Genomic DNA, 15,384 nt, shown 5'->3' with positions numbered 1-15,384 from the left:
ATTCGCATGTGTTTGGCAGTCGAATTTGATTCTTTACAAATGAGAAGACCAAACCGTAATTTTCAAACTATCTTTAATCAAAGATCCAGCTTATGATGGCAGCCGAGAAAGACTAAGAAGAGGAATTCAGGTTAGGGATAAATTATTAGAAATTTATATTTGCACCCTAATTGAGTCAAGGCCCAACACGTTTGACTGAAAGTCAGCTTTCCCCCAAATGTTTTAGCTTTCCCTTTAACAAAAATCTAAAAATCATCTTTCAGAGTATAATGGAGAATCGTTTAGACGATTCAGCTTCCATAATTATTTTTCTTTTAAAAGTTTTGACAGCTTTCAGTAGTTCTATAACTTCTTGTGTATTATTCGTTTTCGTTCTTAATAGCGATTTCTTCGTCGTGGCTTTCAAATTTGAATTTTGTCCATTCAAGTTCAAAAAAAAACAAAGAACAAATATCATTAACAGTTACTTGATTGGAAGAGTAATTTTGATCACATAACTAGATCGCTAACATTGTTCTCATTAAACTTATTTTCATTTCGCTAGTAAACAAACCTTGTTGATACCACAATCATTATTTCTGAAAAGATGAAAATTTTCTAATAACAAGTTACTTCATGCCATATTGATGTTGATGAAAAATCAGATGCAATTACCACCACCAGGACCCCCAAATATCATAGAATCGTATCCATGTTTCCTTCTTCTGCAAACTCCAAATTTGCGGAATATAACGTCATAACAATCAGATCTTGTATCAAGATCTTTCTTTGTTACTGCAGAATTACCAAAGTAACTCGTGGCTCCGTTTTCCTCAAGGATCTGTAAATATCGCATAAAACCTGTTCGTTCCATTATATAAGCGTCTGTCGGTTTAATTCCATTTCCCATGGGTGGACTTGGTACATGTGGCTTTGCACCTGCTATTCCACCAAACTTGATCATTGCGGCGTATGGAAGATGAGTGAAGATCTCCTTTGTCCAGTACCCGATTGGCGTTTGATCGTCATTTCCCATATAATACCACAAGTTATGACTCTTTTCATCCTGGTATTTGTTGGATTAACTTCAACATAAAAGTCACTAACAAGCTGGTTAGGACAAGATTAGGAAATTGATGTAATCCTAAGATAATTAGAAGTCATATAGTTCTAAGAAAAGGAAAGACATGTAATAAGGTAATAGGACTAGGAAAAGGAATTCATAGTTCTATATATATATGATCACCAAAGTGGTGGTTGATCATATGAGCAAGATTAGAGCTTGTGTTTAGTTTTGAGAGATTTTCTAAACATCAATAAAGAAAGTTGTCTTTATATAAGCTAAGTTTCATCTTGCAGTTGCCATTAATTGGTATCAGAGCTTGTTTCTGAGCCATGGAAAACGAAACCACCATTGTGGGTGCAAAACAGTTCACGCCACCATCAATAAAAGTTCCAATCCTCAAGGACACAAACTACACAGTATGGGCCATGAGAATGAAGGTACTGATGAAAATCTACAAAGTTTGGGAAACAATTGATCTTGGTACATTGGACCCAGACAAAAACAATGTTGCCATTGGATTACTCTTTCAAGCAATACCAGAATGTCTTGTTCTACAAGTTGGTGAACAGGAAACTTCAAAGAAAATTTGGGATGCAATAAAGGCACGTAATCTCGGAGCTGATCGAGTTAAAGAAGCCCGTATGCAAACCTTAATGTCTGAATTTGAAAGAATGAATATGAAAGACACTGATACTATTGATAGATTTGCAGGAAAGCTATCAGAAATAGCCTCAAAAGCTGCGTCACTTGGACAATCCATTGATGAAGATAAACTGGTAAAGAAGTTTCTCAATAGTTTACCAAGATCCAAGTATATTCATATCATAACTTCTCTCGAACAAGTCTTAGATTTAAAGAAGACTAGCTATGAAGATATAATTGGAAGATTGAAAGCATATGAAGAGAGAATCCTTGATGAAGAAAACAATGGAGAAACTCAAGGAAAACTCTTATACACAAACTCTTACCAACAAAACTCTGCGACAAGAGGAAGAGGTCGTGGAAGAGGTGGTAGAGTAAACATAGGCTGGGGAATGGGAGGAAGGTTTAACTCACAAGATAGAACAACAAGGCAGAATGATCAAAACCAAGGGAAAGAAAAGAAGGATAGATCAAACATTATTTGTTACAGATGTGATAAACCAGGACACTTCTCCTCTGTATGCCCTGAAAGAATACAAAAGATGGAAGAATCAAACAAGAATGAAACAAGGGAAGCAGATACAGCTCTTTTCATGCACGAAGTGGTATTCTTAAACGAAGAGAAGTTAATACCAAAGAACTACGAAACAAAGAAAGGTGAAGAAGGAGTTTGGTATTTAGATAACTGAGCCAGCAACCACATGACTGGCAATAGACACTATTTCTCTGAACTCAACGAGAAAATCAAAGGAAAAGTGAAATTTGAAGATGGTTCTTATGTAGAGATTGAAGGGAAAGGATCAATCCTATTTCAAAGCAAGACCGGAGAACAGAATCTTGTCACAAACATCTACTTCATCCCAAACTTACAAAGAAAAATTCTAAGTTTAGGACAAGCTACAGAAGTTGGATGTGATGTTAGAATGCGACAAGATTATCTAACAGTTCATGACCCAAGTGGAAGACTTTTAGTTAGAGTCTCACGCTCACAGAATAGACTCTACAAGATAAGTCTCATGATTGGAAGGCCATTGTGTCTTAATATGAGACAGGAAGATCAGACATGGAAGTGGCACGCAAGGTTAGGACACATAAGTTTCAGAACCTTAAAAACTATGTCTCAGAACAAGATGGTTCGAGGGCTACCACAGATAAACGATGAATCAAGGATCTGTGAATCATTTTGCAAAGCATACTCAAAAGTTGATTCTGCAACTCTTAAGAAACTGGATGATCGATCTCAGACTCTTGTGCATCTAGGAATTGAGCCTGGATCCAAAGCTTACAAATTATTCAATCCAACAACGAAAAGAGTAACAATGAGTCGATATGTGGTATTCGATGAAAAAGCAAACTGGAACTGGAAAGAAACTAATGATGGACCAAGTAGGGATCCAGGAATGTTTCACATGAGATGGGGTCAAGTAATTGATGAAGGCGAAGGACCCATAATCATCAATACCAATGGAAACAATGATGTTAATCAAGAAGAAAAAGAGAATAATGAAAACACTGAGAATAACGAAGAAGTATAAGAAGAAGAAGAAGAGGAGATCGATGAAATACTCAACTCATTCTACTGCGAAAATCAACAAGACAGATAAGAAAGCCACAGTATCTGGAGGATTATGTTCTTCAAGCTGCAGAAGAATGTGAGATTATGCTACTTTCTGTTAATGATGAACCAAGGAATTTTCAGGAAACAAAGGTCTCGACTAAATGGAAACAACCATGTAGAGAAGAAATTATTTCAATCAACAGAAACAAGAATTGGCTTCTAGTTGATAAGCCAGGTGGGGTAAAAGTGATTGGTCTTAAGTGGATCTTCAAAATAAAACGGAATGATGAGGGTACTGTCAACAAATATAAGGCAAGACTTGTATCTAAGGGATACGTTCAAGAATCAGGCATAGACTTTGATGAAGTTTTCGCACCAGTTTCTAGACTAGAGACAATTCGTCTCTTAATAGCAGAATCAGCATCAAACTCATGGGAAATTCACCACTTAGACGTTAAGACATCATTCTTACATGGTGAATTGCGAGAAGATGTGTATGTTGAACAACCAGAAGGTTTTGAAGTAAAAGGACAAGAGCATAAGGTTTATAAGTTATCAAAAGCTCTATATGGTCTAAGACAAGCTCCTCGAGCCTGGAATACAAAGTTAGATCAAATCTTAAGAGAAATCAGATTTGTTAAGTGCTCTAAAGAAACATCAGTATACAGAAGAGAAGAAAAGGGAACGCTTCTTGTGATTGCAGTCTATGTAGATGATCTATTTTTGACTGGCAACTCCCTTAAGGTGATCAATGAGTTCAAGAGAGAAATGTCATCAAATTTTGATATGTCAGACCTCGGAAAACTCACTTATTACCTTGTCATAGAAGTCCATCAAGGAGTAGATGGGATTCAGATTAAACAAGAAGCTTATGCAAGGAGAATTCTGAAAGAAGCAGGACTTGAAACTTGTAATCCAACTGAGATACCAATGGAGTTTGGACTTAAAGTTTCAAAGGCACAAGAAGAAGCAGAGATTGATTCAACGAGTTATAGAAGAAATGTCGGATGCCTTAGATACTTATTACACACAAGACCAGATTTGGCTTTCTCTGTGGGAGTAGCAAGCCGTTATATGCAGAGTCCACGCAAGTCTCAAGGTGATGTAATAAAGAAGATATTGAGATATCTAAGAGGAACAATCAGCTGTGGATTGAAGTATGGTCGAGGAGGATCAAAAGGAATTGTTGGGCATAGTGACAGCAGTCATAATATTGACCAAGATGATGGAAAAGGTACAACTGGTCACATATTTTATCTAGGAGAAGCACCCATTACATGGTGTTCACAGAAGCAAGACATTGTAGCCCTCTCATCCTGTGAAGCTGAGTTTATGGCTGCATCAGAAACAGCTAAACAATCAATATGGCTTCAAGAACTGTTGGGTGAAATCAAAGGAAGAGAACCTGAAAAAGTTCTCATCAAGATTGATAATAAGTATGCAATTGCACTCACTAAAAATCCAGTGTTTCATGGGAAGACGAAAAACATTCACAAAAGGTATCATTTCATACGAGAATGCATCGAGAAGGAGGTCATTAACGTAGAACACATACCAGGAACTGAGCAGAAAGCAGATATATTGGCAAAGGCATTAGCTCGGATCAAGTTTGAAGAAATGAGACAACTGATTGGAGTACAAGATATGTCACCGGTAAAGTTGAAGCTTAACGGGGAGAATGTTGGATTAACTTCAACATAGAAGTCACTAACAAGCTGGTTAGGACAAGATTAGGAAATTGATGTAATCCTAAGGGAATTAGAAGTCATATAGTTCTAAGAAAAGGAAATACATGTAATAAGTTAATAGGACTAGGAAAAGGAATTCATAGTTATATATATATAATCACCAAAGTTGTGGTTGATCATATGAGTAAGATTAGAGCTTGTGTTTAGTTTTGAGAGATTTTCTAAACATCAATAAAGAGAGTTGTCTTTATATAAGCTAAGTTTCATCTTGCAGTTGCCATTAGTTTTGGTATACAAAGAAATGTTATATTCCATTAGATTGACCAGATATGGTAATAACTTCGATTACTATATTTGTAAGTTCGTCGTTTGTAGAAAAAATATTTCGCAGGGATACAAGATGGAACGAATTAAGGGAACTAAACTTAAAATATCAATGTGAAACAACTTTTTATAAAATTTATCTTCCCAAAATCCAGTCGTGATGGTTAATTACCCGAAATACCCAGAAAAATATTTCATCTCCAGAACCGGATACGGAATTGTTTAAAGTTGTACCAAACGGAATCCTGGTATGCACCTGCACAAAACCTGGACAAAGCATATTGAAGCAACCTGTATTTTTATATCCATCAGCCTGTAAGAATACACATGATAAGAATCATTAAGTGTGTTGTCACGGGTCATGATAATGCTTGCAACAAAAAAAGATGATGATCTTACTGTCCACTAGCCAAAATTTCTCGTAGAATCATCACCAAAGAGTTCAGGGAACACCTATAAACATTTCAATATTAAAGACCGCACTTAGTATCACAAAGTTGTAATAGATCAATCATGTGCAAAGTGATATCAATCGAAGAAAAATATATATATAACATCTGCAAAATGATATGTGATACGCGCTTAATTTTTCTCATGCACACCGTGTACACAAGCCAACAACCATTGCCCGAAGATTTACCTAAAACAGGTTGTGAGTCCGACAAATCTAGGCGCACTTCATGCACTATATAACATATATTTGCATGGCACAAATCATGACAGCTCATACTATTAACTAATGGGTACTTACATGCCATCCGGATTCTATGCTGTTAGTTTGGTCCCCGGGCCCATTCTGCAACCACATTTGAGATGTACTAAACTGATGCGGAGTTGCAAATGGCCTATGTATTCCAAAGCTAGCTTTAGCTCCGTAGTATTCGTTCTTTTCGTCGTATGGTGTTTCTACAGATACATACTAGACCAAGATAGAATTCAAAGAGAAGTAGTTAGTTTCCGTTTTTCTAAAAGACAACTAATTACTTACTCCCTTCGTTTCAAAATAATGTTGGGTTCATGTGCAATTGACACATGAAACCAACTATTATTCTGAAACGAAGGGAGTATTGTTTAGCAGATACTTTAGCATAAAAGAATCGAGAAATTCTTACATGATGATATATGGAGCTGTGAGGGTAAACATTGGTTTGATTTTGTCTACTCATTTTTAGAAGATTGGAAAAAATCAGATCCCGCTTTGTGGTCCTTCGGATAGGGACTGTTCCATTTGGGCACACTATATCTTTGAGAAGTTCATTGATGTGTGCCGATGAAGCCTTTGTGGATCTATCTTACTAATGTTTTCTTCTCGAATAAAATAATTTGGTTTCATCTGCATATATTTGTTCATATTGCTATTAGATAGTAATAATAATGCACGAAACTGAGGCCCAGATGTTTGTTCCATTTATTGCATTTCGTTAAATCACTTATGTGCAAGAAAATTTGGGATTACAAATCTGATGCCATCAGAAAGTGTGTGGACGATTACCTTATTCCCCATACATAAATGGTTAGTAAAAGATTTGAAATAACATGCAATGAGATATTTCTTATGTTGTTATATATGTGTAGATCGAGTACCTGGATCTTATGATCTTTAAGTGACGGATGGTCGAAAGCAGGTTGTTTATAGACATCGATGCAATCTAAAATATCACCCATTTTAGTCTAAAATGTATACACAGACAACCAAATAGTTAGAAAAGGAAAATCAAAAGAAAATGACACAAAAAATAATGGATACATGGTTGTTACACAAATCCAAATGTATTTAGACTCGTATTATGTAAATATAATTATTCATTGGAGATGAGGAGCAATTATCTTATGTTTATCGTCTTGAGTGATGGTTTATTGAGGATCTTGAGTTGTCTTTCAATCTCCATATTTGCTTCTTCTAATATACTAGTATAGTTTTCTCACATTCCATATTTGAACAATACACTTAAATATAGAACACATATCATTAAAGTATTTACTAAAGTGGACTTAAAATGAACCATGTTTAATCAGTTTGTAGTGCAAAGGATGACTAATTAGTGTGGCTTATATATATGATAATTCATGTATAGTAATTAACGAAGTCAAAGTTAAGATTATTTTCATGCATAAGGATATTGTTTTTTCTAAAGAATATCCCTTAGGATTATGACTTAATTAATAAGAACCACTTTAGGGAAGTTACCATTATTACTCTATCTGTATTATTAAATGATCTCTTAGATATTTTTCCACGTATAAAAAAATAGAAATATTAATACGGTTGATAAAAAGAGGCTGATTTTGTAATCCTTCTTTACCAAGTGTTTGTGTGACATTTAATATTGATCATTTGATTAAATTTTGGGAGTTATGTAACGAGGGATGAAATCCTTAGCTCATGTTAGTAGTGACTAGTGAGACTATCTATTAAATATGTAACTAAGCAACTCAAAATGTTAAATTAACACTCTTTGAAAAAAATTCTCAAAACTAAACTCAGATAAAAGTCTTCGAGTTGGTTATTTTTAAGTATCTATTTTTTTAATATATAAAAACAGATATTTTTCGAGCATCATGGTTAATCCAACAATGCCATGTGGTAAAGTCAAGCCCCACCCATTTCAATTTCGGCCAATTGAGTTTGGAGAGAATCTTTTAGCCCATAATATGTTCTTTTGGCCAATTATAGGTAATATTTTTGCAAACAGAGATTTATTTTTATTTTTCTAAAGAAAATTATAAAAAAATGTTGAAGTAATAATAGTGGTGGATTTCCACACCACACTTATATCGCTATCGTTACAACTACTTCAGGTAACTCTATACTAAAGGATGCATGGTACATGGTACTAGTAGATGCACATACTAATTCCTTTCCAACGCTGCATTAAACACATACTCTATTGTACGCATATAAATAGAGATCTTCACAATGTACTCAACACACATATCCATCAATAAAGATCTTCCTTTATTCTTCTCTCTATTTATCTTTGTATTAACTTTAGTTTATCTACAACATGTTATCAGCACGAATTGCTCGGTTGAGTATAATATCTTTAAGTTCAATCAAGTGCAATGCTAAGGGGATAATATGTGTATTTGACAGAGACACGGTCTACAAGCATAGATATGCAATGATACATGGAAGGATTTATCTATACTTCTCTTTGTAATTTTGCTAAGGATGTATATAGCTTGTTACATACATATTGATAGACACATTTTTGTGTCTAATTTGTCCTCAATGTCCGTATTGTTGGAACTCAATTTTTGTACTAATATTGCGTTTTTATGTATTTTTAGGAAATAAACATTTTTGGAAAATTCGGCTCGAAAAGTTGATTTTGGCACCCCCGGAGGACAAGTGTTATTCGGACTCTCGCTTTTGGATAAGGGGTAACCTAATTACTAAGGGGCACCCTCAGGTCACCCCAAGGCAGCTGCTATTCGCACCCCAGTTCTGGTTAGGGGGAGGACATCTTCTTCCCAAATTCAAAAACCAAAAATTGGCGGGAAAAATTGTTCTTGAACTTCCGTGACTAGGGTTGAGGATTTGAAGTTGTTCCAGTGAGATTCAATGGCCCAAATTAAATGGGTTTGTTCCTAGGGCCTAGACAGATCTGGTATGGGTGTTGGATTCGGTCAATATTGGTTAGATAACCGGTGGTAATCAAATCAGGGAAGATATTCTAAAATAGGAAAAATATTTATTCTTGGAATTCTTGGATGGAAGAGACGTGTATGGGTTGATTCTATTGGCTGGAAAAAAATCCCTACAGCTCAAGGATGACGCGTGAGAAGAGATAAAACAGGGAACAATCCGTAACAAATCAGAGAATTAAAGAAAAAAGATATCGGGAATATTTCCATTCACTGCCGAGTAATGGGAAGAATTTTTGGATTAATGAGAAGTTATTCTTGGTCCAAAGGTGTATAAATATAACTCTTCGGTTAGCATAGAAGGTTGTCGAGAGTTTGGGGTCGAGAGGAGGTCCAGAGAAGCAGAAATCAAGAGTTGATGAAACTCTGTTGATGCTGCTGCTGATGATGAAGAACACCAAGAACACGAAGAACGGACTCGCAAGGACAGTCGTTTATGAATAGTGTCTAAGACGCACAGCCGTGGGTCGCAGCGCAGTCTAAACATCAGCAACACTTGTCTTTTATCATTCATTCTGTGACGCTTTTTGTGCGTCGCAGATTACAGTTTTACACCATTTTCTCTACTTCTCATCATTTGTAAACCATTTTTGAGCCATAATAAATTATTTTGAGAGCATTTTTACTATGATGAGTTAAACCCCAACACTGGGACGACGGAGGAGGCCGAGCTTCATACATGGGTAATTTTATTAATTCTTTTTAAGACTTTTGCATTAAAAATTAATTGAAATATGATTTGATTAAATTGGGTGTTATTTGATAGATGGGTCATGCTTAGCTTAGGTGATTTGATGTTCCATGTTTAACATTTACAATCAATGTTTTGAGAATCTACTTTGGCAAAATAAGAGTCCATATATGTTTTGAGCGATTATTGTTGAGAATAAATCATTGAGCCCTATGTTATGAAGATTGGCCGAATCATTAGTCCCAGTACCTCTCTACCAATTTGTCAATATTTTTGTATATAATTTTTATAAATCTAAAAATCCTTCACAAATCTTAGAGTTTGAACCTTCATTACTACAACCCCCATTAAATCTTTAATCATTTTGGCGCCGCCGACGCGGATTTGTGCTTAGGTAGAATTTTTAGGTTTTTATTATTTTTTTTTACTATTATTTGTTCCTTTTTACGTTTATTTTTGTGTCTTTGATTTACAGGTTCGAAGTGGAATACGAAGGACTTGGGAACAAAAAGCTTAAAGCTAAAAGAGAAGAAAAAAAAAGACATATTTTTTCTTTTAGGATTTGTAAATAGGCTTTATCTTTCATAATTTTTGTAATTTTTGGACTTTATTCTGGACAATTGGACTTTATTCTTTTATTAACCCTACGGAAGGGTATTATTATTAAAAAAAAAATTATATAAACTGTGTGCAGGGAAGGACGACGATTACTATATCGTCTCGGCCCCTCGGGTTCGTACACGACATAGGAGTCGTGGCCCGAGTCGACGATAACGGTTCATCCCCCGTCTGGTACGGGAGGTAAGTCCAATCGAAACACTCGCGAATCCCCTGCAAGCGAGTTACTGTATGCCTTAAGATGATAATTGTTGGAGGACGAACCGGACTGTCTTTATTTTCCTAGTAAAGGACAAGGCCTGGCCTAAACAAGATAAGGGTTCGGATTTCATCACCGTTCCCTTATTGCCCGTTTTAGGAAAACAAAACCTAACGCGAACCCAAGCTTTAAAATCTGATTAGAAAGAGACCTATAGGGTATCGAGCTTGTTAGGAAAAAATTTCGAAGGATATTGGTTACCTTTTAAGCAACTTCAAAGTTCATGGTGACTTCTGGGAGTTGAAACAAGCCGCCTTGTAACGCCGGTGAGGCCTTGGGTATCAAAGCTCCATTGAGCTTCCCTCGCCTCAGTTTCATCTCACATTAGCTCGGATTGATCCAGAGGGGTTGCTCAAACTGTAACGAATTCCCCTTCGAGAGATAGAAGATGGTCTAGAAACAATCTAAGTGGAGCCATCATGCTTTTTGTTTGCTAGAAATCTTTAGGTTTGCTTTGGTGGAGTCGAGTCGGCCTTGTTTGTGATTGTATAGAATCCCTCTGTAGTTTATATTTCTTCGGTGATGAATCCTTTTGAGGAGACGCCACCTGAGATGACGTTGCCAGAATATATGTCTAGAAATTCTCATTATCAAGAGACGTCTTCGGAAATGACTCTTGGTGAATATATGCGTGGGCAGCGATATATGGATACTCCAACTTTTATTGAGGAATCACCTCTAACGATCTATGAGAAATATTATAAACATAGACCATGTAGTTGGAAACAAAGATTGAGAATTATTAAATGTAAAAAGTTATATTATGATGATGAAGATAGTACTGATGAAGAATCGGAAATGTTTGGGAATAGTGATCAGGAATTTGTTACCCCAGTTGAGCCTTATAATGATTATATTATTTCTGGTTCAGATCCTAATAATTTTAAAAATTATTCACCTATTTAAAAGGAAGAGGATTTGACTAGAGATACCCCCGTTTCAGACGATGTAGTATGTCTTGTTTACGAAACCAAGAAAGGTTTAGAGGAACCGGTTTATCTTTAGAATACTGTTTTAGAGTCATACGATTTAGAAAAAATAGTCTTAGATGAACTCGTAGAGGTGAGTGAGGATGCACCGCAAGATTACAACTTAGAAGAATCAATTGCCCATTTTCAAGAATCTGATGACCTACAAATTAGGGAAGTTGTGACTAGTCTATCTAGAGACACTGAAAACTCTAAGTTTGGGGGTGAGTATCATCCTCCATGTGCTTTAAATCTTAGTAAGGTCCCTCATTTGGGACTTGACATCAATGCCTCAACCATCTTACAAGATTATCTTCATACTCGTTTTGCAGAACCTAATGATATCCAACAAGAGTCTCAACTGTTAGAAACCCATCCTCTGGTTGATGTGGTTAACCCAGGCAATAATACCAAGATTGATTTTGTTTTCCAACCAAATAGTTTTCTTCCAAATGTGGGAACATATAGATTTCAAATGTGTCGAATATTAAGTTGTGAGACTAAACCTAAATGCCTTAGGAAATTAGAATCGACACATTTGCTTAAGAATGACCACTACTCTCACTGTGATCAATTATGTAAGTCAAACTTGATTGACTTAGAGGACCCTCAGTTATTTAGGTTATTATTATTTTGTGATTCTAAGTTCTTATTTGAGTTTTTCCAGACTCTAGGACCTAATAATTTGGATCCAACCTATGAGGAAATGCATCCGAGGAAAATATGTTATTTAGACCCTTTCATAGAACCTGAACCTGAACCACAATTAGATATAAATATCTTAATCAGGAAACTAGATAAGGGCATGTTATTCTTGTTCACTTTCTTGGGTTATTGTAGTTTCCTTTGGTCATCTCTATTTGGTTTTGAAGACCCACAGTTATTCCGACTGTTACTTTATGGTTCGAGTTGACTAATCCTTTCCTAAGTCTGGCTGAAGACTTTAAACTTAGCACTTCTTGGGAGGTATCCCATGCTCATGCAACATGGTAATATCTTTCCTTAGCTCTTTTTGCTTCAAGTGGTAACAATTTATCCTCGTTCATGCTGTTAATTTTATCATTGGAAACATTGAAGACAATGTTAGATTTAAGTTTGGGGGTATGGGAAAATCTTTTAGTTGCAATAAATAAACTCCAGAGCCTAGAAATTTATGCGTATTCAGGATGGAACTAAATAATCTAAGTGGATGGAAACATCTTGGTTGTAGGAGTTGAGGAACCAATCTGATTAGATGGAAACATCTATAGAGTCTATTCATAAAAGCACAGAGCTCAGGTGTTAGAAATAACATGATAGTTGCACCATATCTCGTTGAGTCCTTTTCACTTCTATTTTTATTTTGTTTTTTAAACTATGTTTCTCTAAGTTATAGGTGGGTCTCACGATTCAAGTTGTTACCAATGCTAGGGTGAATTAGAGTGATTGAGATACCATGAAAAAAAAAATGGTAGTTACCAAAAAGTTGAAAAAAAAAAAATATTGAGACCAGACCATTTGACCAAAAGGAATAAATTCAATAAAGTCGACCACTGGTACCCTTGTATATGCCAGTTGTGTTGAACTAGAGTTAGGTTATCGACCACTGGTACCCTTGTATATGCCAGTGTGTTGATATTAGTCAGACTAGTATCTCAATCCATTAGGATAGGTTCATTTTGGCGGAGGCCTTCAGACAGATATGGGAAACGCCGTTCACTTAGTAAACATCAAAACCATCTATGTTTTTCTATATCCATCTCTTAATCTTTCCATGTGATTACTTTGACTCCGAATATGATGTCCATAGTGCAACTATCTGAGTAGAGCTCTGTCACTTATATATGAATTTTAGTATGCTTGAGTGCAAACTCGTGTACATCAATTGGAATTTCGCATCAGGGTACTTCCTCTTGTAGTCAATAAGTATGCCAACCAAGGAGATTCTTTAGTGCCTTCCAAGGTTCGTTGTAGATAGCTAGGGTCTGGAGTATTGGTTTTGTGGGTACACCTCTGGTAAACCCTCCCGAGTTTATAACTCGGTCTTTTTATTTTCTAGATTTATTTTTGCTCGAGGACTAGCAAATAATAAGTTTGGGGGTATTTGATAGACACATTTTTGTGTCTAATTTGTCCTCAATGTCCGTATTGTTGGAACTCTATATTTGTACTAATATTGTGTTTTTATGTATTTTTAGGAAATAAACATTTTTGGAAAATTCGGCTCGAAAAGTTGATTTTGGCACCCCCGGAGGACAAGTGTTATTCGGACTCTCTCTTTTGGATAAGGGGTAACCTAATTACTAAGGGGCACCCTCAGGTCACCCCCAAGGCAGCTGCTATTCGCACCCCAGTTCTGGTTAGGGGGAGGACATCTTCTTCCCAAATTCAAAAACCAAAAATTGGCGGGAAAAATTGTTCTTGAACTGCCGTGACTAGGGTTGAGGATTTGAAGTTGTTCCAGTGAGATTCAATGGCCCAAATTAAATGGGTTTGTTCCTAGGGCCTAGACAGATCTGGTATGGGTGTTGGATTCGGTCAATATTGGTTAGATAACCGGTGGTAATCAAATCAGGGAAGATATTCTAAAATAGGAAAAATATTATATTCTTGGAATTCTTGGATGGAAGAGACGTGTATGGGTTGATTCTATTGGCTGGAAAAAAATCCCTACAGCTCAAGGATGACGCGTGAGAAGAGATAAAACAGGGAACAATCCGTAACAAATCAGAGAATTAAAGAAAAAAGATATCGGGAATATTTCCATTCACTGCCGAGTAATGGGAAGAATTTTTGGATTAATGAGAAGTTATTCTTGGTCCAAAGGTGTATAAATATAACTCTTGGGTTAGCATAGAAGGTTGTCGAGAGTTTGGGGTCGAGAGGAGGTCCAGAGAAGCAGAAATCAAGAGTTGATGAAACTCTGTTGCTGCTGCTGCTGATGATGAAGAACACCAAGAACACGAAGAACGGACTCGCAAGGACAGTCGTTTATGAACAGTGTCTAAGACGCACAGCCGTGGGTCGCAGCGCAGTCTAAACAGCAGCAGCACTTGTCTTTTATCGTTCATTTTGTGACGCTTTTTGTGCGTCGCAGATTACAGTTTTACACCATTTTCTCTACTTCTCATCATTTGTAAACCTTTTTTGAGCCATAATAAATTATTTTGAGAGCATTTTTACTATGATGAGTTAAACCCCAACACTGGGACGACGGAGGAGGCCGAGCTTCATACATGGGTAATTTTATTAATTCTTTTTAAGACTTTTGCATTAAAATTAATTGAAATATGATTTGATTAAATTGGGTGTTATTTGATTAGATGGGTCATGCTTAGCTTAGGTGATTTGATGTTCCATGCTTAACATTTACAATCAATGTTTTGAGAATCTACTTTGGCAAAATAAGAGTCCATATATGTTTTGAGCGATTATTGTTGAGAATAAATCATTGAGCCCTATGTTATGAAGATTGGCCGAATCATTAGTCCCAGTACCTCTCTACCAATTTGTCAATATTTTTGTATATAATTTTTATAAATCTAAAAATCCTTCACAAGTCTTAGAGTTCGAACCTTCATTACTACAACCCATGAAAAATCTTTAATCACATATCTCATATGGTTTATTATTTATGTTGTGATTAGGAATTTACAACTACGTACACCAGTAGTTGATCTGATACACAGATTAATACACACCAAGAAATGGGGATAAGTCATAACATTCGGTAATAAAGTCATCCATTTTCTTTTGTTTTGATTTAATAAGTTGAAAAATTAATCAAGTAATATCTATATCTCCATGCTTTGTATTTGATCACGGTAACAATACTAAAAGTAGTGTTTGTTTGAGAGATAATTAGACATAGAATTAATAACAGTGGAATGATAAAATTTTCTATTTTGAGGTGAACGGTGTGTTTTGGGCTTATGTTGATAGTTTCAAGTTTATTTCAATGAGC

At 35.9% G+C, this 15,384-nt stretch overlaps 1 protein-coding gene across 1 annotated transcript; it reads right to left on the bottom strand.

Moving 5' to 3' along the window:
* Positions 1–640: 640 nt before the first annotated feature.
* On the bottom strand, positions 641–6,922 carry LOC113311652. The gene is made up of 4 exons (XM_026560462.1): positions 6,842–6,922; positions 6,009–6,176; positions 5,430–5,570; positions 641–1,045 (listed from the first exon to the last, which is right to left on the bottom strand). The coding sequence occupies exons 1-4, from the start codon at positions 6,920–6,922 to the stop codon at positions 641–643; spliced, it is 795 nt and encodes a 264-aa protein (XP_026416247.1).
* Between the last annotated feature and the right edge of the window lie 8,462 nt (positions 6,923–15,384).

The sequence above is a fragment of the Papaver somniferum genome, chromosome 9 (assembly GCF_003573695.1).
Source record: "Papaver somniferum cultivar HN1 chromosome 9, ASM357369v1, whole genome shotgun sequence".
NCBI lineage: Eukaryota > Viridiplantae > Streptophyta > Magnoliopsida > Ranunculales > Papaveraceae > Papaver > Papaver somniferum.
Note: the sequence above shows the minus strand (reverse complement) of the source record. Positions and strands in the feature narration are given on the sequence as shown.

Bases quoted from the DNA above. Each gene is read 5' to 3' on its own strand.
- LOC113311652 (XM_026560462.1), bottom strand. From the start codon at position 6,922: ATGGGTGATATTTTAGATTGCATCGATGTCTATAAACAACCTGCTTTC. The intron at 6,177-6,841 runs GTACTCGATCTA...ATCTTGGTCTAG, and splicing joins TTAAAGATCATAAGATCCAG to TATGTATCTGTAGAAACACC. The intron at 1,046-5,429 runs GTAATTAACCAT...AACAAATACCAG, and splicing joins TATTTTTCTGGGTATTTCGG to GATGAAAAGAGTCATAACTT.